The 23,415-nt window shown below is 44.7% G+C and overlaps 1 protein-coding gene and 1 long non-coding RNA gene across 10 annotated transcripts in view; both read right to left on the bottom strand.

Annotated features, from left to right (window-relative positions):
• Positions 1–23,415, bottom strand: part of PCNX4 (pecanex 4) — a 24,728-nt gene extending 1,313 nt beyond the window's left edge. Inside the window, exons 1-11 of one of the 9 annotated variants that reach the window (XM_081010001.1) lie at positions 23,394–23,415; positions 21,595–21,678; positions 16,966–17,694; positions 16,507–16,686; positions 14,806–15,320; positions 12,963–13,063; positions 10,578–10,700; positions 9,309–9,672; positions 7,673–7,776; positions 4,124–5,169; positions 2,248–2,434 (exon numbers count right to left, since the gene is read on the bottom strand). In XM_081010001.1, coding sequence (XP_080866127.1) covers positions 2,248–2,434; positions 4,124–5,169; positions 7,673–7,776; positions 9,309–9,672; positions 10,578–10,700; positions 12,963–13,063; positions 14,806–15,320; positions 16,507–16,686; positions 16,966–17,663 — 3,318 coding nt within the window. In that variant the 5' untranslated portion in view covers positions 17,664–17,694; positions 21,595–21,678; positions 23,394–23,415. The other 8 variants (XM_081010002.1, XM_081009995.1, XM_081009997.1 and 5 more) reach the window with 8 other exon arrangements.
• Positions 18,433–20,306, bottom strand: LOC308474489. The gene is made up of 3 exons (XR_013984761.1): positions 19,972–20,306; positions 19,324–19,799; positions 18,433–19,128 (listed from the first exon to the last, which is right to left on the bottom strand). It is a non-coding gene; the product is annotated as an uncharacterized lncRNA (long non-coding RNA).

Here is a 23,415-nt window from a genome sequence, read left to right as displayed (position 1 = left end):
CACTACCGAGAAGGCCCTCTGCCTGGTTCCCTGTAACCTCACTTCTCATAGTGAGGAAACCGCCAGAAGGCCCTCGGTGCTGGATCTCTGTGTCCGGGCTGAACGATGGGGGTGGAGACGCTCCTTCAGGTATACTGGGCCGAGGCTGTTTAGGGCTTTAAAGGTCAGCACCAACACTTTCAATTGTGCTCGGAAACCACCCGCTCAATCACCTTACCCAAGAATGGAAGATTTGAAACTGGGCAATAGTTGGCCATATTGGCCAGGTCTAAAGATGTTTCTTAAAGAAGCGGTTTAATGACTGCCTCTTTCAGCGAGTCTGGGAAGGCTCCCTCGCAGAGGGAAGCATTCACCACCCCACAGAGCCCATCACCCAGCCCTTCCTGGCTCGCTTTTATTAGCCAGGATGGGCAAGGATCAAGGAGACAGGTGGTTGGTTTCACTCGTCCAAGCAGCCTGCCCACATCCCCGGAGGTAACAGATTGGAACTGATCCCATATAACATAACTAGACAGGACTCCAGCACTCTCCTGCCCCAGCCCTGCTCCCACAGTGGAGTCTACCTCCTTCCGAATCTGAGCAACTTTATCTGCAAAAAACTTTGCAAAAGCATTGCAGGAGATCTTGGGGTCCCGACCAGGCTCTGGTGTTGAAGGTGGTTCCGATAGATTGCGAACCACCTGAAAGAGTCTCCTGCTGCTGTTTTCTGCAGTTGCAATAGAGGCAGTGAAGAAGGTCCTCTTCACCGTCGCCATTTGGTAGGCTCAACGCTGAGCTCTAACCCGTGTCTGGTCCGATTCAGAATGAGTTTTCTGCCACCTGCACTCTAGCCATCTCAACAGTTGTTTCATCACCCTCAGCTCCAGGGAAAACCATGGAGCAATCGGAGGGCACTTCAGAGCCAGATAGTCAATAGCCCTGGTTAACTCTGCATTCCGGTAGGTCACCAGGGAATCAGCTGAAAGGCCATCCTTTCACATCCCCTACCACTCTCTGGAAGCATCCCCTACCACTCTCACATCCCCTACCACTCTCTGGAAGCCATTTGGATCCATTAAGTGGCGGGGGCAGACCATCCAAATCAGTCCCACCTCCCTGCAGAGGGGAAGGGTCACGGAGAAGTCCAGTTGCACCAGGAAGTGATCTGATTATGGCACTTCTTTTGTTTCGCTTTTACTTAGTGTCAGATCACCAACATCCATAGAGGTGAACACCAGGTCTAAGGCATGTCTGCAGCTATGAGGTGGGCCAAACTTATTTAGGGACAGCCCCATGGAGGCCATGTTTTCCACGATGTCCCAATCGGCCCCTTGTAAGTTCGTGTCGGCATGGATGTTAAAATCCCCTAGGTAGGACAACCAAATTAGGTGTCTCCAGGAGTACATCCGCCACGACCTGAAGCAGCTCAGGCAGGGAATCCTTGGTGCAGCAGGGAGGTCGGTACACCAAAAGGAATTCTGTACTGTCCCTATTGCCCAACTTCCAGAACATGCACTCAGAAAACTGGGTCTTCCCAATAGGACACCTGGAGCAAACTAGTGACTTCCTAAAAATCACGGCAACACCCCCCCCCCGCTCACATGACCTGGGTTGCTGTGTGTAAGAGAAACCTGGTGGACAAGCAGCAGCAAGGACAGGCCCATCTGCTTCATCCAACCAAGTCTCTGTCACACATGCCAGGTCAAGTTCTTCATCCACAATCAGGTCGTGGATGGCAGTGGTCTTATTCATCATTGACCTGGCATTGCACAGCAACACTTTCAGGTCATGTGGGTTTCCCTTGCTGATTCCAGTATCCTTCTGGTCAGGGCCAGACCCGGAGGCAGGGATGGTCCTCAAACAACAACTAAGCCTGCCTCCTCGGTAATGACATGGTCCTACATGCCTAACAATGAGCGTGTCCCTACCTATTCCACAGATGGAAACATCTGCTGTGTCAAAGTGCCCTTCGGAAGCAGAGGAACATCCTTGGATACAATCCAAGGCCATAAAATACCTTACAAGGTTATTAATTGAGTAAAGAAATTGGTGGTTTCATGCCCCCAAGCCAGTTACAACAGCTGAATCATAGTTTTGGATTCAATTAAAGGATTCGTTGTCCAATAGCTACATCTAATTCAAGCACATTGATTGGGTCTAAAAAGTTCATTTGAACTCTTTTTAATTAACACTCCTTAAAAAAAAACAAAGGAACATTCTTGTGCCTTGCAGCAAAATTCATGCATGAAAAATAGAAAAACCACTTACCATATTAGGGTCATGCCCCAAGGAAAAAAGATATGGCTTTTCTCGTAAAACAGCTTGCTGCCACTTTTCTTCAGACACCAGTCCAATGTACCAGTCGTTTTCATATTCTTCAAGACAGCTTAGCAGCTCTTTGAAACTTTCCACTGGTCCCAGACTTGCTTGGTCAACCAAAAGCTTAACTGTGTATCTGCAAGATAAACCATATAAGGACCAGTGCACAATGTGTAGATCTATAAAGCTACATAAGAAAGAATGCCTATAATAACGCCACCCTGGGAACACTCACGTGTGGCTGGAGCCGCAGCTAGATTTGCCTAGGATTAATTATGAGATTAATTATGCATTAATCACACAGTAAGGTTATGTCTGCATCTGCTGATTTGGGGAGCAAATTACTTGCGTGTAGCTCGTTCAGCCTTCATGGTTTCCCTATCCTGTCTGGCCAGTAGTTCCTGCAAACACCTTTTAAACGCTCTTTGGCTAGACTGCACATTAGATGGTAAGAGGGCTACTGAATCAAAACCAATTTTCAAAGAAATATATTACAGCTTTCTATCCAAGCAGCCGTAGAGGGCGATTGCAGCTGCTCTGCCACACATGGCTTGACCAACTCATTTACTGAATGGTTCTGTTTTAAGTAAAAGAAAAAAAGACATCCTTCAGCATGCAGTCCATTTTATGACTTTTCCTGATTAGCATTCTTACTCATGGCTTCTTAAAATGTAAAGGCCAGAGCCTCTTGAGAACAGGTCACGAGCCTTTTAACGATGCCTTTGTGATTTCAGAGTCCCGTCTCACTCAAAGAATACTGGAATCTTGTACATTTCTCCAAGAGACACACCCTTGGTTTTTATCTCCAGTGCACAGTCTAGATTTATGCAGTTCCAGTAAAGGAATGCACATTCGTTTAAGGTTTGTTCAAGACTGTATGTACTGACCAGGAAATGTGCACATGTGTTTCTTCATGGACAGATTATGTGCATTCTCTATAACCCATGCTGAACGTGCACAGTGGCACATTAGTGATTCGGCTCACAATACTATTACTATTACTCTCTCCCCCTCTGTATGTTTGTATGTGAATGCACAACTTTATAGTAGAGGTGGCTAAGGCCCAGTCCGGAGGCCCAACGCAACCCAAATCCATTTTTTCTGCTCCTTCAAAAACCCCGTTTCTGGAGGTAAAAGAAAAAACAATGTAATAGCACAGAGGGGGGGCAGTGAAGTCCAGAACCCAATGCAGAAGCAAATCACCCCATCCCCAGTCATTGTTTATTGAATTTACATCCTGCTCTTCCTCCCAAAGGAGGCCAGGAAGGCAAACAAGTGATAAACAAAAGATACCTTGGAAACAATTGCAATACAGATACCGGGCCGAGTTCAAGGTGTTACTATTAGTATATATAGCCCAGTCCTCACTGGACTGGTCACGTTGTGCGGATGCCTGATTATAGTCTTCCAAAGCAACTACTCTATTCCAAACTTAAAAATGGAAAGTGTAATGCTGGAGCACTGCTTCTCTACTTGAAAAAAGAGAGGGTAAAACTGCAGAAGATAAAAGCGGAAATCTCTCATAGGAGCTGTAAGGCATGGCCCAATTGAGATACAGAAGGCTGAAAGTGCTAAGCTCTATAAAGAGGAAAATACTGTTGTCTGGAAGTTAGAAGAACAGACTGCAAGCCCGTGCTTGGAGAAGCATAGGGCTATAAATATTATGTTTTAATTCATCTATAAGTTTCTGCAAGTAAAGATTTTGAATGTTAAAGTCTGGACATTTGTTTTAATTTCCAATAAAGGGTGCCAGTCCTAAATATGATTTGAGCTTCTTAGCTGCGCTTTTGCTACTCTTATTTCAAAAGTTTCTTGCCACGGTTACCTGAACACTTTCAGGGCCAGCTGAAACAGCTCCTGCTTTGCCACCAGCCAGTCCAAACAGACCGACCAGGGAAGGCCTCCGTTGTAGGCTCTGAATATGTGGCCGGGCGAGGGAAGAACATCGTCTAACCCAAACACGGCAATGTAGCAGGACAGGGCACACTTGACGTACAAGTCTTTCAAAGCAGCATCTTTAACGATGTCCTCGAGTAAACTTGAAGGGTTTTCCTTCAAGTGGAAGAAGTCCAGCTGGCGAAGTACAAAATGGTACCAGTCTTCCGGGAACTTCTGCTTCATTTCGTAAAGTTTGGCCACAGGTAAGGGTACAGTTCTCCACTCTTCGGGGATGCTTAGCAGCTCAGAATAAGAGTTGCTAAACTTAACAGGGGGCAAATCCACCACGCCCCATTTCCCCCCAGTGTCTACAGCAGGAAGACCAAAGACAACAGGTTTGTAGAGTTTATTGACACTGGGTGCCTCTGGCAGTTCGGTGTCTGTGGTGTGTATTTCGACTGAACCTGGGAGAGAAAAGAAGGGTCTTGGTGTGCTTCCTCGCGACGCCATTTTGGGTCCTTTTTTGCTGGGTTCATCATCAAAAAGATTGCTGTCGTCAGTCCACTCATCTATTGATTCCACACTGAGGTGGTCATCATTTTTCCAGGAGTCTGGACTTTCTATTGCCTTGCTTAAAACTTCAGGTGGCTCCACTGAAGGCGACTTATGCTTGGATATGGGTGTTCTTTCATGTGTTCTGTGTGTTTTTGATTTCTTATAGCAGTACTGCACTAGCACCCATAAGAGGTTTTTCAGAAAATCGTCTTTCAACTGCCTCCGGTTGTCAGGCGAGTCAATAATTCCAGACAAGACGTTCCTGGCATCTGAATAGAGCTTCACAGGAAGAACACAACAAGGTGTTAAAATATTTAAAAAGTGATGGTTGAGGGAGAGGATCTTCCTGTGCTCCTCGTGTTCAAAGGCCGTCTCAAACATTTCATCTACTTTGTGAGCTTCAGCGGTATGGCAGGAGGTTTCCTGCAATTCTAACCCCTGAAAATCAAACAGACAAAAAGAAAAAAAAGGTAAAAAAACCCCTGACTAGATATTCAAGTACACAGAGTAATACACTGGCTCAGTTTAGATGGTCATCACAGTCATAGTTTTTGCAGGCCCACTTCAAGCCATGGTTTTAAGGGTAGCGCTAACCAAAAATCACCTGATTTGGACATCACAACAAACATATGGATGGAGTAGGGATGGAGAACCCATGGCGCTCCCAATACTAAAACTCCCATCAGCCCAGCCAGCATATCCAAAGGTCAAGAACTGTGGGAATTTAGTGCCACAGCTGGAGGGCTACAGGCTCCTTTGCTATGCAGCCCTTCAGCTTTAATGGGATGCAGGAAGCAATGTCTTACAGCAAGATTATCTGTATGAATATCAGCTTTCAGAGCCTGCAAACCCTGCATCATCATCAGTGTTTATTGTTATTAGTTCAATTGTTAAGTTTTTATGACTAATTCTACTCCTTTTTATACACCTTGGGCACTCTCAGTGAAAAGATGGGGGAAAACACACACATGCATACGAACGGTGAGTTCAGTTGTCCAAGTGCTTATCACTTTGGAATAGAAAGGTGCCAATTCATGGTTTCTACATGGGTCTGGTTTAGATCTGCTTTTAAATAAGCCACATGCTCATTAAGAACAGCTTAGTTTATGAACAACTTGGTCTAAGAACGCTGCAAACCCGGAAGTAGGTGTTTTGGTTTGTGAACTTTGCCTTGGAAGCAGAACATATTCTGCTTCCTGTTGAGTGTGTTCCATTTGTAAATTGAGTCCCCCACTGCTATGGGAAAGCACGCCTTGGTTTAAGAACGCTTTGGTTTAAGAACAGACTTCCGGAATGGATTAAGTTCGAAAACCAAGGTACCACTGCACATTATGTTGAGTCTCAACAGAGCTAAATATCCTGGAGGAAGAGAGATTATTACGATAGAGAAGGGGTGAGTGCTGTGTGGTCAAAAGACTCCTACTCTATGAACTATATAGGGATGTTTAAGAGAAAGAGGAAAAAGGCCTTTCCAACCTACGGTGCAGCACTAGAGAGCAATAATGGTGTGTTTTTCTACCTCAGGGCAAAACTGGGATAGTAGCGATGGGTGTGTACTGAAATTGAGTGAGCAAGCATGTGTGGCTGCTTCTCTGTCACCCCCCCCCACCCCACTGCTGAGCATTCGTGCAGGTAACTCGCCTGCCCCAGCTGCAAGTGCACGCATGTGAGCATGAGCTGGCATGAAACCCTCCAAAGGGTGGTGGCCATTGGGCGGAAAAAGGTTAGCCACCCCTGCCTTGGGTTGGCATCCCTCTGTCTTGAGAGACAATGGAGTGTGCATCCGGGGGTGAAATCAAACTGCTGCGTTAGCAGCACCGAAGTGACCTCCCTGGGGTGCAGCCTGGGCTGCCCAGATGACAAGACCCCTCCTCTCGGCCTCGCTGATGTAGCCCAAAGGAAAGCAGAGCAAGACATTTGACACCAGCTTAGCTGCAGGAGTCCCCAGAAGGAGGCATACAAGGCACCAACCAACTGTTGTAGCTCCTGAGCCTTTGCTTCTCTCAAAGATATCCTGCAAGTGGGGATTTACTGCAACATTTTGTTGCTAGTCGTACTCATAAAAACATGCTTCATTCTTTCCCTTGAACTGGGATTTTTTTGGGGGGCGGGTATGTGAGTCTCCCGCTAGCCCCCCCCCTTTTTTGCACTTCTGCAAACTTTAGGTTTTCCCAAGCCAGTAGGTATGTCCCCTCCTGTGCATGGATATGGCTATCTTAAGCTATGTATGCAATGCCACATGTCTCTAAACATTGGAAACAGAGGGGCAGGGAAGGGCAGTAGAAAGATGGTCAGAAGGCAACATATTCAATCTAAAACATGCTAGCAAGAACGGTTTCCGAGTTGCAGAAAGGCTAAGCAGCTTTCTGAATGAATCAGACACCTTGGGCTGGATTCAGACTTGCCATTCTGGGAGCAGAAGCACAGACACCCACCACAGGCTCCCCTTAGAGCAGCTTTTGCCAAGCCGGTACCCTCCATATGTGCTGGACTGCAACTCCCATCAGCACCAGGCAGCATTTTGTAGTCCAAAACATGTGGAGCACAAGTTTTGGGAAGGCTGTGCTACAGGAAGAGGGGGTTTTTTGGCCAGTTTTCCTTCCCACCCACGTTACAGCCCCCAAAGCTACTTCCCGGGCTGTTCTGAAGGGGTCTTCAACCCTCCATGTAGGTCCTGCAGAAGGAAGAGGGAAATTCACAAGATTCCTCTTCCCTACCTCAAGGGACTGGATAGTCCCGTGAAAAAAGTTCCACCCCCAGATAGTCTGAATCCAATGCCCATACATGTAGCATGTTTTCTTTTTTCAACTTTACCCCTCCTTGGGTCACTTTAGCAGATAGTTCATGCACCATGAAAATTAGAGCAACTTCTACTGATTGCTGGGGGGGGGGAAGCTACTCCTCTGCCACAATGGTACCAGGTAGGCTTAGCAATAGTCACCTTGATATTAAGACAACAATAAGTGAAGCCTCTTTCTAACACAAGGATCCATACCAGTCTGTCTTGGAATCGGCACAAGTAGTGAGAGCCAGGTGAGCAGAGCCCTTTTGAAAAAGACACACACACAAAGAATTAATTTTTGCTGCAGGATTGCTGAGCGGCATTTTGGAAGGGACCCTGAGGGACATCTAGGTCAACTGCCTGCAATGCAGGAATCAAGGCAATGGTTGTTATATTCACAGAAAAGTGGGGTTAAAGTAACAAACTAAATATATCAGACTACATCATAGCCATAATCCTGAAATTGCTTACTGAAGCTCAGCTGTACATGACTGCAGCTATCACACTGACATACACAGTTTCTACAAAGACACAGCTGCATGGGGTTACTGTTTCCCATTTTTTAAAAAAAGGTATTGTGAGAGAGAGACAAAAAGGACAAACCCTGACCCAAATGACAACCCTCGAAAATAATGGAGAGATGGGGAAATTGTGTCGACAGGTTACAAACAGATTCTAGCTACGGACGTTTGGAGACGCATGGATGTCGGAAGTTTCTGTTGAGGTTTTCTGCTTTGAATTGGTTGTTTCCATTAGTGGATACAGTGGTGCCGAACGGATCAACAAAATCTCACCTTTAATGATTACAGGAAAGGGCTGCCACACTAACAGCAATTGTTGAGGAGAGACTTTTGGCAGACAAAGCTCTTGCAGTCACCCCAGCATGGAAGAGAGGAATCGGCTCTGCACAACTGTTCGTGCACAACTATTATTTGCAACTACACTCTTAAAGAGAACATTACTGAATCGAACCAAACCTATTTTGTCGTAGAAGCAAAACTACTTCCCCCACATAACTGCAGGGGTTTGAGATGTGTCAGATGCCGGCTGACTACATACCACTGATTACTAAATTATCTCAGTTGGCACAGTTAAAACTACAGAGTTTCAGAATAAAGCAACTGCAATCTAAGAAACCTGCCATTACATTAGTTAAAATTTAAAATAGCCTTTTCTATCCTGCTGAGCTAATAGAGTGCATTCTCTTGCTAACATTTTTGTAAAGGTTTCCTTAATTGTGCATAGCTGCCAAAACTGATAAAATACGCCTTAACCTTAAAACATAAAGTGATATCCTGCCAAGACATGTCTAGTCAAGGCCTCACCCATTAAAGACCAGGTAATTTTTTTCCTGATAATTAATTTTTAAAATCATTTAAATCCCCAAGGCATACATACCCTAGCACAGCACTCTCCAATGTGAGCCAAAGAGGTTTCCTACTGCATTTCTCCCCTTACCTTTGAAAATGTCTAACATAGATCCCCACCCATCAACCCTAGTAACAAAGAATAGTCTTCTTATATAGCACCGGCTTATTATATCCATTTACTGTTATGAGAAAATCATTTCCCAGATCTGGTAACCACTATGGGATTGAACCATACCCCACATACCCAGAAGCCTCCATTCAGCTGTAGCAGCCTTTAGAGGCCACAGCTGCTACAATCAACTGGAGGCTTCTGGGTATGCAAGGTCCAATTCAAGCTGGCCTCATAGCCATGTAGTCAGGTCAGTTTTCAGCACATGATAAAATGTGATCTAATGAGTGACAAAGTTGTTTTGAAGCTTACTTACCCAGGCTACCATTGGATAGAGCCGACTGCAATGCAGTAGTCAAACTTGGAATCATTTGCTGATAATATATGGTGTCAGGACATATGCAGGCCGTCACACCCACAGGTCCCGGCCAACTTCGGATAGGTCTTGGAAAGCCAATCAGAAATATTGGGAGACTGAAAAGGGGCAGCAGGGGGGAAGACAGAAGTGCAGACAGCAATATGAGGGTCAGTACAACTGGAAAGAAGACAATGTTGAGTGTAATCAGGGTAGCAGTGGACTTCCGGCGTTGCTTTTTCTCTGTCCATGATGTCAAGAGAACAGTAAGTGCAAACTGCAGTTTTGAAACAAACTGAAACAGTCGATCCCGGATTATTCCGACCTAGCAGGACAGAAATAGCATATCATTTTTTCTTTAAATTGTAGGCTCTTCTACAGCACTTCGTATTGCTAAAGTTGATGGAATGCCCTCAGAATATTATTATCAAGCTTGAATTGGTTGTCACTTGGTTTTCTGACCCTAACTCTGGTTTGAATCAAAATAGGAGTCTATTTGGGAAGGAATAGGGGAGGGCTGAAGGGCAATAGCACGTTTCATAAGATTTTTAATTATTATTATTATTACATACTACTTAATCCCAAAACAGGCTTCTAAATGTCTTAAAAGAATAAAATGATGCAGGTATTAAAATACAATTTTACAAATAAAAACAAACTTTCATACATGTAGTAGTTTGAATGTCCAAAATGATCCAGAACATGGCTGCAATGCTAATTGGAGTATGTAGGTCAGATCAAATACCATCTGTCTGGGTTATCAATTTATCTTAAGAGCTACCCTATATGGCCTGGGACCAGAGTATCTTAAGAACCACCCCGCACTCACATGAGTCTGCTGCAGTGCCACAACAGAGAAATCTCTGTACGGGGCCTTCTGCTTTCAATTTTTTGGCGTCCACTGGGGGTGGGGGAAAGGCATGAGGCACGGGACCTTTTAAGTGGTGGCACCTGCTACAGAAACTTTCCCTGGCCCAACTACTGCTTGCCTTTTGGTGACCAGCTAGGACTTAACCTTCTCCAAGAGGCAGGTCTGACCTTTTAAAAACAGGTTTTGACAGTGCCATTGTTTGATACCAACTCTGACTTGTTGTTCTTGACTTGTTTATTTTTTAATTAGCCTTTTAATAATTTGCTTTAATTTCTGCTTACTTGGTTCACCACCTAGGATATATATATGAAAGGAGGAATAGTAATGCTGAAGGAAGCTACAAATAAAATCAGACTTACCAGCAAGAGCCTGATTCCTGTATCAAAGCTTCTATTCCACCAAAGATCAGTATTGAACACCAGCAACTGCACAGTTGACACCACCACCATATCCAACAAAGCATGCTCTGTATCCTGCCATACCTGGAACAGAGATTACTTTATTGACTCACAATATGTTCATCTCACTCTTGATCTGAAGTTTAATACTTAAAATAAAAAGGGCTATATTCAACGCTGCAGCTCCATCCATGCAACGGAATTCTGTGTGCACCACAGAACTGTGCCTTCCTCACTTGTATTCTACAGCTCCCTCGTGCACCCTCAAAATCTGCTCTGGAGACCTAACAGAGGAGATTTTGGAGGTACGTGGAAGCACATGGGGACGAGAGGAAATGGAGGCCCATTAATAGTAATAATTTACCCTACCCATTTGACTGGGTTGCCCCAGCCACTCTGGGCGACTTCCAACATAATATAAAAACACAAGTGAACATCTAGCATTGAAAGCTTCCTGATACAGGGCTGCCTTCAGATGTCTTCTAAAACTCAAGATAGTTATTTTCCCCCTTAACATCCCCTGGTATCTAATGGGAGGGCGTTCCACAGGGCAGGTACCACTACCAAGGCGGCCCTTTGCCAGGTTCCCTGTAACTTTTTGCAGTGAGGGAACGGCCAGAAGGCCCTCAGAACTGGAACACTGTTCATGCAGTGTTGTATACAACCCAAAGCTGTTATTCCTCTGTTTTTGTTTTGCAGGAGTTTCTCAAATGTTTTTGGGTGCCTGACCACCAAAGAGCTATTCAAGTGTCTTTTTTTTTTTTTTTAATGATGCCTAAAATTTGCTGGTCTTTCCTCTGTTTGCCATTTTTGTCCCATACAGTAATTCTCATATTATTATAGAAGCTAAAAAATAAAAAGGTAAAGGACTCCTGGACGGTTAAGTCATGTCAAAGGTGACTATGGGGTTGCGGCGCTCATCTTGTTTTCAGGCCGAGGGAGCTGGCATTTGTCCACAGACATCTTTCCGGGTCATGTGGCCAGCATAACTAAATCGCTTCTGGTGCAACAGAACACCGTGACGGTAACCAGAGCTCACTGAAACGCCGTTTACCTTCCCATCACAGCGGTACCTACAGTGGTACCTCGCAAGACGAATGCCTCGCAAGACAAAAAACCCGCTAGACGAAAGGGTTTTTTGTTTTTTGAGCTGCTTCGCAAGACGATTTTCGCTATGGGCTTGCTTCGCAAGACGGAAACGTCTTGCAAGTTTGTTTCCTTTTTCTTAACACCGTTAATACAGTTGCAACTTGATTTCGAGGAGCAACTCATAGAACGCGGGGTGGTAGCCTTTTTTGAGGTTTTTAAAGACTTTGGTGATTTTTGAAGCTTTTCCAAATCTTGCGAGGCACCACTGTATTTATCTACTTGCACTGACGTGCTTTTGAACTGCTAGGTTATAGAAGTACTGCCTTAGGCTAAGAACAACATGTGCAGTCCACCATGTGCTTGTTTTGTGTGACTTGCTCTAATTCCAAGAATCTGGTTTTCAATTAATCTGGAACATTTACTCAGGTCCTGAGGAAAATAAAATGGGATTGGGCAATAGAGCATTGGCAGAGTCAGACAAACAGAGCCCATAACGGAGAGCAAGAAATTACTCGCACCAGCTGCTCCCACTGCCAGCTTTTTTCGTACCTCTCTCAGAATTCAAAGTTCAGACCATATAATTCCCCCATGTTCTCAACAGCACATCCAAAATGGTGATAAACGGGGGGGGGGGGGGGGCAGAGAGAGAGAGAGGGGAGAAGAGAAAGAAAAAAATAGCAATAAACTCAAACTTGGCAAGCTGAATTCTGCACTAGATAACTCCATACAAGACCATGGCAATATTCCAGACACAAAATACATCTAGATTTAAACACGGTACATCAAACCAGTAAGCTAGAGTGAACCTTGGCTAATAATAGAAAAAGCACTTTATAAATAGTGCTCTATTAATGCTTTCCAAGTAGTCAAAATACTTTGCATGCATTATCTCAGTAATCCTTACAAACGTTAAGGCTGGCCAGTCCTTTACCCTCCACAATACACGATGGTATCTGCGGGAGAAAACAATCCCTTGCCTAAATCCAAACAACGACCAACAATGACTTAGGTCAATGTTACCGAAGAATTCTTTAACTAGAGATACTTAAATTTAAACTTGGGGCCGTGAACATACAAGTCACATTGTCTACCACCAAATTACGTGGGTCAAAATCCCTTATTATGAATAAATATCCCCTTTCAGGAACTGGAAAATGTAATTCTCACACCCATTTGTTATTCTATCTTCCCTAAAAATTAAGTGCTTTTCTTCCATGGTGCTTTTTTTTTTTTTTTTACAAAATACTTAAAAGTTACCATTCTAAAGCCTCTTGAGAATCCAATGGAAACATATACAGATGGAAGATGATGCAGAGAATTGTCTAGGGAAAGAAACGCTATCATAGCAAATGGAGACACTGAAATTACAAGAGAAAAGAAATTATGCACAATGTTTTTCCTTATACAAGAAGTATATACATAAGGGGCATGCTTCAGAACAGAGATTTTGCAACCATGATCTACAGAGTTTTGTCTATTTGGGATTCCCTGGGAAGCTGGAAAGGTGGCAGCAATGAATGTTTCATTTACTAAAACAGAGTTCAACACAGTGCACTTAAATTTGTGCATGCAGGTAAAAATGGAATTATATGCGTAATGATTATCAGGCCTTTAAAAATCTTTTACACTGATGTTATGTGGCTCTCAAGTGGCTGACGTTCTCTAGGTTGACTCTCACTGGTCCCAAGATATTATGAAAGGCCCGGATTGGCTTTTATCTCTGGCAAAAATGCAAGATGTCTACAGAATAGGTGTCTATGTTCTAACATCTCTTCAAAATTGAGTGGGCAGACGTTCATCCCCCATTAGAAAATGCTTAACTGGGACCTTAGTGTTGTGCTAACAGTTTTGACTTTTAATAACTGGTTCTTATTTTGCTTTAATGTCAAGCAATTTTATGTTTCATTTTGTAAGCTGTTTTGAAAATCTTATTGCAAGGGGCATTGACATAATGTCTTTGTCACTTTCTGAAGTCAGTGTAATCCAGTAGCCCTTTTGTATAAGAAGACCGATCTGCCAATTGCTAGAGAAATGATATACTATAATTACAGAAAAAAATTATAGAAAGTTTTTTATTCAGCAAATTGGGGAGAGGGGGAGAGAAGGGATGTTCTGAAACATTTGAAATCAGTTGTAACATGTCAAATTAGATATCCCGGTCAATTGCCTTTGATAGTAAAACCTATTGTTTTTCATTGCTTCATATGCCTTAAATTCTACAGTTCTGTGCTAGATAATGGCCAATTCAATTCTTCTACTGTGTTCTGAAATTCAGTACACCAGCTAAATTGTATTTTATTTGAATGATTAATTTAGGTAGTGAATCAGATATTATCTCCTAGATGCCTTCTTCTAGATTGGCACTGGGTTAGGGGACCCTTGGTGCTCCAGATATAGTGGGCACTCGCTTCACTCAACATGGCAAATGGTTAAGGATGATGGAAGTTGTAGTCTAGCAACATCTAGAGGGCCACAGGTTTCTCACTCCTGCTTCAGAATCGAAGAATTCCCATTAAATCGAAGCTTATTTTTAAGGGTAAAAGGTAAAGGGACCCCTGACCATTAGGTCCAGTCATGGCCGACTCTGGGGTTGCGGCGCTAATCTCGCTTTATTGGCCGAGGAAGCCGGCGTACAGCTTCCGGGTCATGTGGCCAGCATGACTAAGCTGCTTCTGACGAACCAGAGCAGCGCACGGAAACGCCATTTACCTTCCCGCCAGAGCGGTACCTATTTATCTACTTGCACTTTGACGTGCTTTCGAACTGCTAGGTTGGCAGGAGCAGGGACCGAGCAACGGGAGCTCACCCCGTCGCGCGGATTTGAACTGCTGACCTTCTGATCGGCAAGTCCTAGGCTCTGTGGTTTAACCCACAGCGCCACCCGCGTCCCATTTTTAAGGGAGAACTCAGCAATTCAGTATATTCCACAGATTGTGGCATTTATAAAGGAATACTTATTCAGTAAACCCTCAGATCATTAAGATTTAAATGCCTTGCTCCACTTAATGTGGGTTATTTTGGAATGTACGTGTAGAACATTTCATAAACCTTCTTCAGTCTCCAGCTTATACATAATACAGAAGGCTGCAGACTCTCTTACCTACAGCTAGCAAAATCCTTCTGAGCACACCAATTTTCTTAAGCCTCTTTTGTTTCTCCACAAATACATTCGCAGTCATGACATCCTTTGGATAAAACGGGTTTCGCAACATTCCGAACAGGTACACGGCCTGAAACTGTCCAAGAATCCACGTCGCAAGGAGCAATGCTATCAGCAAATAGCTCACAACAGCCTGGAGGCTGGTTTTAGAAAACACCTGAGGACCGAGGAAGGAGTGCAACAGGCCAGCTTCCAGGAGAGCCAGAGTCAATGCAGTCAAATAGAAAACAAATTCCCGCCATCCAAACTGGGTCCCACAACAGCCAGGTGCCTTTGTATACTTGTCGGAGGCTAAGAAGTTGATCACAGTGCACTTGAACGCAAACCCAATCTCTCTTAAGTTAAGACTCAATGCAAATCCAAATCCAGTCATGAAGAGGACGACACCAAGAGTGCTGGGGATGAAATAAGAGGCAACAGCTGTTCCCACAGAAATCAAAAACATGAATAGCAGCCTAGAAAGGGGAGAAAAAAGATTTATTTAGTTAGGAAGAAGTCATAAATGACATCTGGAGAGTTGGGTCTATTTTCATTTTGGGAAGAGCCATACAGTGGAACCTCGGGTTACATACGCTTCAGGTTACAGACCCTGCTAACCCAGAAATCGTGCTTCAGGTTAAGAACTTTGCTTCAGGATGAGAACAGAAATCGTGCTCCGGTGGTGCAGCAGCAGCTGGAGGCCCCATTAGCTAAAGTGGTGCTTCAGGTTAAGAACAGTTTCAGGTTAAGAACGGACCTCCGGAACGAATTAAGTACTTAACCTGAGGTACCACTGTACTTCAGTGGCAGAGCATGTGCCTTGCATACAGAAGTTCCCAGGTTCAATACCTGGCGTCTGCAGGTAGAGCTGGGAGAGACTCCCTGTCTGAAACTCTGGACAGTCTCTGGCAGTAAGTTTAGACAATACTGAGCTAGATGGACCAGAGGGTCTGTATAAGGCAGCTTCACGTGTTCATACCTTTCCATTCTACCACAAGCAGATCCAAGGATCAGCTTCTTCACCTACTGTGATTTTCAACAGGATGCTCCTGGTCCTATACACAATGTGATGACAACACGGCATATTGGAAGTTTGAGTTGAGCATCATATTAGCAATTCATCTCCTACGTAGTTTTGCAAACTGTCTGGAGGGTTTGCAAAACTTGCTTTGAAGCCTGTGTGTAGTTTAGGGATATGCGTCTGCTGAACTGCATGGTTTTTAAAATAAAGAATATATTGGCACCCCAGAACCTAATAAATTATCTTAGACTGGAGATCACTTCAACAGATATGCAAAATGTTAACCTAAATCGGCAGATACGGTTGCAGAGGGTGAGGAATTTGAAGGAATGAATTCAGGAGGATGCAAAATGCAGGCCATTTCTTTCAAACGTCACTGTTTACAGTTCCATTAGGATAATGCTTCCTGCATCCGATTAAGAGGACTCTAGTTCATGAAAGGTTAAGCTTTAATACATGTCTTCGCCTTTAAGATGCCACAAAATAAGTTGTTTTTGCTGCAACAGATTACTACTATTTGTTCATTGCTTTTACAAAACAAAAATATTAAAATGCAGAATTTACCATGCATTTAAAAACCCATAAAACAGAATGAAACTGAAGAGGAATAAATGTGTATTCTTATGCCAAACAATGATTACCTTGTGTTACTTGACATGGGTGAACCGCCTAGACCGAGCTCCAACACTTGTTCCATTCCCCAGAGAAAAAGTGCGTCCAGTGGGGGCAAAATTCCCAGAGTCCACAAGAATGGCAAACACAAAAACACAACGTGCAAAATCTGGTTTGCCAGTTTTAAAGCTGGAACATCAGCAATGAATCTGGACAAAAAATAGAAATATGTATTATTTCTGTGACAGAAGACAGGCTTTTTACACCCAGTCGCACTGCCCGCCCACCATTTTGCTGAAGAGTTTTTGAGTCCTCTTACGGATTGTTTCAATATACGTAACTAAATACAAATGTTTACAGAAAGATGTTGCACAATATGGACCAGTAAAAAGTACTGATTTGTTTAAAAGATTATAACCTGGCTTCCATAGCAATAAATTACAATCTTCTAAGGCAGTCAGGGCTGTAGGCAGCGCATACATTTTTACCTGTGAGTGAGGTCCACTGCGAAGAAGACAAAAATGTAGAAAGGTCTCATCAGAGGAACAATTTCGTAAGTGTCTAGTGCTTGGTAAGTAGCTGTCTCTGAAGCAGTATTGACAATTAAGGAGTACTCCCCAATGCAGACCGTCACCCAACCAAAGACAAAGATCATAACAGTTCCTCCAATGTTACCTCCATACAATGGGGCGATTCTATTAGGTAGAAGGTACCAAGTTCCTAAGCCACACAGCACCCCAGCGAGAAGTGAGTGAAAGATGATGTTAACTATGTATTTCTTGCCTGGAATAATAAATTTGACTGTCTCTGAGCCCAGACAACTAGAGAACTCCCATTCATCTTCATCCGTTAGGGTACTGTGAGTATGCACTCTTTCCACCGAAGCCGTTTTCTGTTTTGCATACAGGCTTGCTGCCTGGACAGTAACAGCTGCAACTAGCATGAGTCCTCCAGAAACAGCAGCCGTAGAATAGTCTTGCAGAATACTTAGTTGATAGAGCAGCGTCCCCACACCTCCCAGAAGACATGGTAGCAGGAACAGAAGAATCTGGTTCACGTAGACATAAAGAGGCGCAGGGTGTCCCAATTTAAATCGAGGGCCGCCCAAAACAGTCTGCGGAAAACGTTTCAAGAGGAATTCTTGTTTGTGGTCGTTCAGCAGAGGAACATCTGGGCCCATTCTCATTCAATCAGACTTTGAATGAATCTCATTTTCTCTGAAGAGGAAAAGGGACAAAAGGAAAATTTTACTAATAGAGTGCCATTCTAAATATTGATAATAAAACAGCATTTCTCCAAAAAAATGAAAGTGAAAGCCCCATTCTAAAAACCAGATTCTCCATAACCCTTATTGGGGCAACTTTAGGTCTAATAACCCCCTATGGGGGAAAGAAACATTGGGCATATTCTACCAGCTTCTGACACCCTGTAGTGCTTCTTCCTCAACCTCCCGTCGCAACCCCCACCCCCCCAGTTTCCTAGGGTGTGGCTGCTGTCATAGAATCATCGAGTTGTAGAATTGGAAGGGATCCCCAAGTGTCATCTAGTCAAACCCCATGCAATGCAGGAATCTCATCTAAAGCATCCATTACAGATGGCCCTCCAACCTGTGCTTGAAAAACTCCCAAGGAAGGAGAAACTACAACCTCTTGAAGGAGGCCGTTCCACCGTCACATGCTGGCAGTTTCTGGGAGCTACAGGTGAGAGCTGGTAGCACTTGGGAAGATGCTCAACTAAAACTTCCATCATCCCCCAATTATAGAACATGCTGAGTGCAGCTCATGGGATCTGAAGGCAGCCCTGTTTAGGGTAGCTTTTAATGTTTGATGTATTGCAGTATTTTAATATTTTTTTGGAAGCCGTGGCTGGGCGGGGTATAAATAATAATAATAATAATAATAATAATAATAATTATTATTATTATTATTATTACATCTGAAGGACCACAGGTTCTCCACCGCTGCTTTAGGGGAACTGTTCTGTACATTTATAAACAACCTTTTGTGCATGAATAATTGCATAACTGACATTACTATCCAGCAGGCTATGCAGTATCTGAGGAACAACTTGCAAGTACAGAGCAGTTTCAGTGGGCTCAAGCATGACCACAAATCAAGACATCATTATCTGATGCAGAGGGGAGCCTTCTTCCCAGAAGCGTCTCACTACATGAGTTCTCTCCTGGTCAACATTACATCTGCTTTTTCTTCTGGTATCTGTGGCCATAGAACAAGAAGCACTAACCTAGACACTCCTTAAACCTCACCTGCCTTGCGTTGCTTAAGGGCAGCCTGCTTCATTTTAAATTATCTTTTATTACTAGCAAGAGGGGGGAAAGCAAAGTGATTTTTCAAATCTTCCTACTATAATATTTAATACCTTTAAGTGTCTTGGTAACCTGCATCCATTATCTTCTGCTTGGGAACCACCACAGGATTTACAAAATAAAGGCATCGTTGCCTGTTACGAACTATGGACACAGGCCTTTCTGAATCACTACCATGTACCACTGCCAGTCATCTTACCCCACTGATTAGTGGTTTTCATCCCCAGCTGGTCAGTAATAAAATTTAAATTGCTGCACACAGCTAAACTGTCTTAAGAGAGAACACATACTTTAGAGCAGAAGTGAAGAACTTCAAGATGCTGGACTTCAACAGCCTTGGAGGATCTAGATTCAGGTAGGTAGCCATGTTGGTCTGACACAGTCGAGATATTTGTCCAGTAGCACCTTAGAGACCAACTAAGTTTGTTCTTGGTATAAGCTTTCGTGTGCATGCACACTTCTTCAGTGTTTCAGTATATCTGAAGAAATGTGCATGCACACGAAAGCTTATACCAAGAACAAACTTAGTTAGCCCCAGATGAAATATTCAGCTTTTCCATCCTAGTTTTTCATGATGCCTTACTACTCTTAGGCTTGCTTAGCAGGTAGAAGAGAGCAACAGAATGGGAATACAGGTAACCCACCATTTATGCAAGGGGCACCATGTGTTTAAGTGAAACTGCATATATTTGAAACACCATTGTAAAATGCTGCAAACACCCCGCTCAGCCCCCACGCTATTCTGGTCCTTTACTTTCTCAGGGCACTTCCAGGTTCAGTACAATGTATGTGTGCACGGTCACACACGTATTGAGCGTGTGTAAATGGATAATTGCCTGTAATAGAACACCACACCGGAAAACCGTTGGTGAACTCGTGCCAAGGAATAAAATTCTGTGGAATCTCCTGTGAAAACGATCTCGGGCGCCCAGGCTAGGAAGGATGCCCAAGTCCTCCTGAGAGAACCAGTGCCAGACTAGATGAACTAAGGCAAGACTTACCGTATTTTTCGCTCTATAGGATGCACTTTTCCCCCTCCAAAAATGAAGGGGAAATGTGTGTGCGTCCTATGGAGCGAATGCAGGCTTTAGCTGAATTTTTTCTTTATTTCCCCCCTATAAACTAGGTGCGCCCTATAGTCAGGTGCATCCTATGGAGTGAAAAATACAGTAGTATAAGACGCCTTCCAATATGGGCCCAAGATGTTGGCAAATCAGAAGCAGGTCTGGCTTAAAAGCACTTCTGGAATGTGTGCTCAGATGACGGGTGCTTACTGGTGGCGCCGTATGTTCAGGCTGTAGTGACTGGCAACAGGGCCTTCAGCATGTTTGCACCAGCATTACGGAAGTCTGTCCCTTGGTTATTCAACAGGGACTTGATATACTCTGTGCTTTGTAAGAGGATGATTTTATATTGCGTATGTTTATAATGCTCTTGTTCACTGGCTAGATAGCATCAGGCAGTGCTATTTTTCTAGAAAAAGAGGTGCCAGAACTCACCATGAGTTGTCCTTTTATTATGGCAGTTCCCCTGTACACACCTGTGTATGTATGTATGTATGCCTAATGACATAAATGAGGACAAAAATAAAGTTTCTTGCTAATACCCGAAGATGCTACTACAGTGGAACCTCGGTTGTCGAACATAATCCATTCCGGAAAACTGTTCCAACTTCTGAAACATTCGACAACTGAGGAGCAATGGGCGGTTGGCAAAATCCATCGAAAAAATGGAGAAACGTGCCACGGAAGCCATTTGACTTCTGAGGCATGTTCAAATATGGAAGCATTCATTTCTGGGTTGTTGGCATTCAAAAGCTGAAACGTTCTACTTCTGAAGCGTTCAACAACCGAGGTCCCGTTGTAATTGCACTTCCTTTGACAGCATTTATACTAAAATGTGTCAAGGCTTCATGTGGAAGAGGCAGGTATAATGAAGTTTGCTGCACAGTGGAAGCTAGACCCCATTGCACCACACACTAGCCCTGCTGCAAATACTGGAGAACCAGTCAGTGATTTAATTGCTCCCAATACATTAATAACTGCACAAGAGCGTGTGTCCACACACACAATTGTTCTGTACCAAAAGGTGCAAACCCAGATATTGGAAGAAGCCGGATTATGAACAAAAAGTGGAAGCCTAGCTTTTAATTCGAGCTCAGGTTCAATTGAGGTTAAGTGACTGTTTATAAGCTTGAATGTAGGTGTACTTATCAATTAAATGTTAAAACATCAGCTTTCAGTTCTTTATAAACTAGAATGTAAGCCTAACTAAGTGTACACTGAGACACGCCGAAAGGCACATGTGGGAATCGCACATATAAAATATAAACTTCAAGTATGAAAAACTAAAGCTACTTTTCAAGCAAAGAGGCTTCTTGCAACTCATTTTACAGGTGTCATTTGGGGATGGAGGGGGGCAGTTTATGCCAATTCATCAAAAAGATTAGAGTGGCTTTAAAGGGGATTCAAATTCACGGGGATTCAGAATCAAACACTTTACCCACTGCACCACAGTACGACTGCCAACTTATCAGGATTTTTTTTTTTAATGTGGCCTACTTCTGTGCCTGTTTCAGCAGCCTGATTTGCAGAAATCTGCAAATACAGAATGTTTTGCTATTCGCTCACCCCCATCTCTTGCGCAACAAGCTGGTGTTAAAAAGCACAGGGTGCAATGGCCAATTAAGAGTTGGCAACCCTAACCAGCAAGTTGAGGCTGAGCCTCTCAAGAGACATGGATGCCGCTTGTGACCAAACAGAGGTCAACTCCACAGCAGAAATCAACATACCTAGGGAAGGTTACATTTCAGAGGCTGAAAAGAACTGCAGGCTTGCTGGCTGGACGAAACAACCCTTTAAAGAGAATCCGTAGCCTTAAAAAAAGAAGAAAACAAGTTATAAAGCAGAGCAATTAACAAGATCCGTTCTCCCTCACCCACCATCACTTGGCAACTGCAGAGGAACTAACAAACACAGAATAGGCACAATACACACCCACAACTCTACCTTTTGATGGTTTCTATAGTGAAAGGGTCAAGTTGTCATAGGAAGGCCAGGAGCCTCATGCCAAAGCAAGGCAAAGGGGCTGAGCAAGAGCCCGACCCAGGTTGGCAGCAGCAACAACCCAGGAGCTGCATAGCAAAGGCGAGAGGCTGAGCAAGAGCCTGACCCTGGCTGGCAGCAGCCAAGGAGCCACACAGCAAAGTGAGGCAAATGGATTGAGCAAGAGCCTGACCCTGGCTGGCAGCAGCAACAGCCCAGGAGCTGCATAGCAAAGGCAAGAGGCTGAGCAAGAGCCTGACCCTGGCTGGCAGCAGCCCAGAAGCCACAAAGCAAAGGCAAAGGGACTGAGCAAGAGTCTGACCCTGGCTGGCAGCAGCAGCCCAGGAGCCACATACAAAAGCGAAAACAAGGGGTTGAGAAACAGCTGGACACTGGCTTGCAGCCGCAGCAGCTGCACAGCAAAGGCAGGAGCTGAGCCAGAGCCAGTCCCTGGCTGGCAACCACCTAGGAGCCACATACCAAATAAAGGCAAAGGGGCTGCACCTGAGCCAGACTCTGGCTGGCAGCAGCAGCAGCAGCCCAGGAGTTGCATGGCAAAGCAAGGGCTGAACAAGAGTGAAACCCTGGCCAGCAGCGACCACCCAGGAGCCACATACAGAAGCAAAGCAAGGAGCCCGACCCTGGCTGGCAGCAACACACCGAGGTAAGGAAGGCTGAGCAAGAGCCAGACCCTGGCTGGCAGCAGCAGCAACAAGCGCCTCCCTCCCTCTCCCCGCCGGGAAAAACCCCAAACCAGCCGCTTTTCGGGCGGAGCAGAGGCCGAGAGAAGGCGAAAACACAACCACACAGCGAGTCCCGTGGCCAGTTAAAAAAAAAACCACACGTTTATTATTACGGCAAAAGCCTTTCGTGCTTAGCCGGGTGGGGAGGGGGCCGAGAAGGGAGAAGGAGCCCCAAAGGCGGGAAACCTGACAGGAAGGCGAAGAAGAAGGGAGCCTGTGGAGGAGCCGCCGCCGCCGCTCCTCCTCCTCCCTTCCCTTCTTCGCGCCTTTTTCTCCTCAGGGCCGCCGCCGCCATTTTGGCCCCGGGAAAGCGGAGGGAGGAGAGCGCGCAACATAGGTCTCCTCCTCGGAGGGGAGGGAGCGGCCGTCGCCGACCCCGCGGGGACCCGCACCTCCTCCTCCTCTTTCCCCCCGATATCGATCAAGAGATATCGATCCATCGCCCACTCACCCAGCCGAGGGAGCCCGCCCTTCTCCTTCGCCCTCCCCGGGAGCCTGAGGGGAGGGAGGGGAGGGAAAGATATTCCTATTTCTCTCTCTCTGCTTATTTATTTATTTATTTTTATTTATTTCTCCCTCCCTCCCTCTCTGAATTCTGCTCCTTCCTGGGCTCCTGAGGAGGATGCGGGGCTGGGAAATGGCTTCTTCTTCTTCGGCGACGGCGGCGATGGCCGGCCGTGGCGCCTCCCCTTCCCTCCCCTCCTCTCTCCCTTCCAGGGGGAATCAAAAGGGGGGAAGAAAAGAAAGGAAAAGAAAAGAAAAGAAAAGAAAGGGGCTGCTTTATTAACAACAGGCTCTCTCACCTGGCGAATTGCAAAAGTGAGC

This window comes from Podarcis pityusensis (genome assembly GCF_964106645.2).
Source record: "Podarcis pityusensis genome assembly, chromosome: 1".
Lineage (NCBI taxonomy): Eukaryota > Metazoa > Chordata > Lepidosauria > Squamata > Lacertidae > Podarcis > Podarcis pityusensis.
Note: the sequence above shows the minus strand (reverse complement) of the source record. Positions and strands in the feature narration are given on the sequence as shown.